This window comes from Gavialis gangeticus, unplaced genomic scaffold (genome assembly GCF_001723915.1).
Source record: "Gavialis gangeticus isolate Ggan-Ray unplaced genomic scaffold, GavGan_comp1, whole genome shotgun sequence".
NCBI lineage: Eukaryota > Metazoa > Chordata > Crocodylia > Gavialidae > Gavialis > Gavialis gangeticus.
This window is the reverse complement of record NW_017728992.1, coordinates 96,275,914-96,279,656: the sequence shown is the minus strand read 5'-3', so window position 1 is coordinate 96,279,656 and position 3,743 is coordinate 96,275,914. Positions and strand designations below refer to the sequence as shown.

At 39.1% G+C, this 3,743-nt stretch overlaps 1 protein-coding gene across 2 annotated transcripts in view; it reads left to right on the top strand.

Annotated features, from left to right (window-relative positions):
* The window catches only part of SMCHD1 (structural maintenance of chromosomes flexible hinge domain containing 1), a 188,403-nt gene that overhangs the window by 149,229 nt on the left and 35,431 nt on the right, over positions 1–3,743 (top strand). For both annotated transcript variants that reach the window (XM_019525875.1, XM_019525868.1), the window contains one exon: positions 2,346–2,425. In XM_019525875.1, coding sequence (XP_019381420.1) covers positions 2,346–2,425 — 80 coding nt within the window. The remainder of the gene's footprint in view (positions 1–2,345; positions 2,426–3,743) is intronic.

Sequence of the window (3,743 nt, the reverse complement as noted above, 5' to 3'; positions counted from 1 at the left end):
TTTTATACAACTCAAACCATTCATTTATCTGTGTTCTTCCCCAAATCTCATTTCAGCCATCCTGAAAGAAAATGATATACTTTATGATGTTCTGAGAAAACAGCCTTTTTGTTTGTTTAGAGTTTCCTCAAGAGTGCTCAGTTTTGTGCTGAAAGAGTAAAAAGGGGAGAGGAGTCTTTTCCCAGATGTCATCCAAATGGATAACAGAATTCATCAGTCTGTTACTGAGCAGCTAAACCTGATCCTTCCCTTCAAATAGAGTCTCATTCTACCACAATTCAGACTGCATCTTTAGCTTCCTTTAGACATTTGTTATATTCCTTTAGGAATATACAAATCTCTGAGATCTGTAGCACTGCTGTTAAAGTTCAGTCTGTACTTCCATAAAACATTGCTATTGGGGACTGCTTCTGGAACTGCACTTTTTGCCAAGGTAGTCTTTACCTTAGAGGCACGGACAAATGTTCACGTGGAAAAGTTTTAAAAGGGGAGGGGGAGTTTCTGCTCCAAGCTGCACAGCTCTAACTGCTTGGTAAAGGAGCCTGTATCCATATAAATGCTTAATCCAGGGTTAAAGTTGGGGTGATTTAATTCATTTGTGGTGTTACAGGCTGTGTGCACAAAGCATTTAGAGTGTAACAGCAGCTGACGGTTCCTGAGCAGCAGCAGCTCTCCCTCCCCTTTTGAAGCATGGTTGCTGTTTTGCTCAAGTCCAGTGTCTCACCTGTTGGCACAAGGTTGCTGCTTTGGGAGTTACGAGTGCTGGAATACCAAGAGCAAATCATTTCCCAAAGAAAAAGCTATGGCTTACACTAACAGTTTTTCCATGTTCATATCTAGTAAAACAGGTTTCACACAAATGATTTTAGTTTCTGTAATACTCTGTAATGTATGAATATCTCACAGATCATGTGGATGGAGGTAGGGGAGAGGCTTCCTTCTTGCAGCAAGCACAGTGGGTTCATAGGGTAGTTCTTGGGCTGTATAATCAGCGCCACTTCAAGGGCTCCCTTCTTTTTATGCTACTGAATGCAGCTTTTTGCAGTTACAGCAGCTAGCCAGTAGAGGGCACCAAACCAGCAGTGTAGAGGAGCCTCTTCAGTTCTCCTGAGCTAAGTACAGACAGTCAAAAAGCCCAAGGCTGAATTGATTCAATCTTTGCAGGTTAGTCTAAGCTGTGTAGATTGAACTGATAAACAAGTGAACAGACATTCACTTTTGATTCTGGAAATGCAGCCACATGCCTACAGTGGCCCAGGCTAGAAGTCAGTCGGCTCTAAAGCACACCTCCCGCCTCAACTGCAGCAGACAGTGTGGGCCAAAGCTAGCCTGTCCACCCCATGAGATCAGTTTTGCAGGGGAGGTGCAAAGCAACCTGGGATTCTGAGGGACTTGAATCTGGAAGCAATCTGGGACAGAAGTTCAATAAGCTGATTTAACCTGAATCAGTTAATTCTGATACTACATCCATCCAGGTTTATCTTAAACTGGTTTCAGCCATTTTGAAAGTGGTTTATGTGCACTGAACTTCTGTTGTGTTACACATCTGAACTAGTTTCTTATCAGTTATGTGTAACTTCTGTCCCTAGCCCTGGAACTTAGCAAGAAAGTAGCAGACGTAAGGTGCCTGTCCCTGCATATAGAGGGAGGTGCTCTGCATCCAAAGGACTGGACAAATTCTTGGAGGAAAGGGGCATCAGTAGCTATTGAGCATGGGGTTTAGGGATACAGCCTCTGAATTAGAACTTCCTAGACCTTAAATGCTTGAGACTGCAAGTGAGAGAGGAACAGTGGAAAAAACCCTGGTCAATATACCCAGTTCACCCTCTATCTGCCACTGTAACACAGGAAGCTGGATAAGATTGACCTATGGTGGTCTGACTCAGTAAATGACAATTCTTATGTTCTTATCCATATATTCAGATAGGAGCTGCTGTGGGGGGAAGTATGGAGAGGAAGGGATGCCTGAATTCCTATAGGGCTAATACCTCCGGGCCTTCCCTCCTGCTCTGGGTACCATGTTACTATCAAGAGGCATACTGCCATCTACATCAGGCCATTCATGGAATATTTGGCATTATTTAACCAGTTACTTAAATAGCTTGACGACCTTAGCATGAATTGTGAATCTTTGACTTAATTTACCTCTTGCTAACTCATTTATGTATCTGTTTTCATAATCTTTATTAAATTAGAGGAGTCAGGAAAGGTGTAGAACTAGAGCGCAAAAATACAAGACAGGTGTTGATTAAAGTACAAGAAAATATCCTTTATAAAGAAAAGTTACTTTTTGATGTAATAGTAAAGTAATTGTAGATTTAAAAAAAATGTAATTTTCTTGACAGATCCTTCCTACAGTCCAGCAACATAAAACAGATGAAAATGGTAGGGCCAATCTTGGAGTTTTTAGTATTCATGCACCTAGGTAAGTAAGTACTCTTCTATGGCATTTAGTAGTTAATTCGGTACGTCTGCTGAGAGGAAGAGTGGTGTTCATATTTTCGGGGGCAGGGAGGAGTTCTTAATTAGGAAAAAATGAATGCATGCGCATTTTAGCTGCAGTATACTATAGTAGGGGACTAACATCTTTAAACATGTTAAATGTGCCAGCCTTTAGGTTAACCTTAACCAGCAGTCAGGCTTTTTAGGTTGGTAGCATTCTTAGAGGTAGTTAACCCAACAAAATGTTGTTTACTAGTATAGTAGTGGTAGTATAGTATTTAAACAAAACAAAAAGCATTATTTTCATAGCTCAGAGTAGGCCCTGAAGTGGAAATTTGTAATACTTTTTTTTTTAGGCAGGAGAAGCCTCACCTGCTTATCAGTAACTGCAGTTAGCTTTTTTTCCCCCTTATTATCTGCAATAATTTTTCTAGTTTTCAAGGACATCAGCATTCCATAGAAACTAACTGGTCTCCTTAAGAGCAGTGAGGTTTGATACAGTCAGGTCAAAGGAGGCCAAGTAGTTGGATCCAATTCTCAATAAACTGAGAAAAGCCAACAGAGCTCCATGTTCTGTAAAAGCTTTTGGGGGTGGGATTTAGAAACCTGCTAATTGTTTTAACTCTTACAACATTTTATATTAGTAAGTGTGTCTGCATTTTCATGTTGGTGTTTTGATTTTTGAGTCATTAAGATGTTAAGTATGTACAATATTGTAAGTAGACTTCAAAGGTAAATTTGACATCTTTACTGTAATGTTTTATACTTTTTATACCTCAGCTCTCTCTTATAAAGTTAAATGTCATATTGAAACCTAATAGTCTCAATGTATATTGTTATGGGGGAAAGCCTGTATTCAGTCTTACTCTTGTGACTGGGAGGAACTGGGAGGTAGTAGAGAGCAATCTTCCTTCATGTGAAGTTTTAAATACCTTTCCTTATTCTCTACCCTCTTGTAGCCCTAATGAAATTAAAGCTGCCAACAGTTCAGATCTTGGAGAAGTACGCTGAAAATTGGTGAATTTGGCAAAAACAACATAGCAAAAAGATGCACAAAAATTAGCAATAATGCAATTTTTTAATATAATGCAGTTTAAAGTTGTGGGAATATTCTAAATTCTGGGCTTTTTGAGGTGTGATGTTTCTGACCTTGCATATATACTTGGATTTTGTCTTTAGTATAATTTTGTTATCAATAATAGAGATTTGAGAGGAAAAAATGCATTGAAAGGGAAGCAAGTTATTGTAGAAAGAACATATTATTTCCTTGATCACAATGCACTGATTTTTTTTTTTTTTTT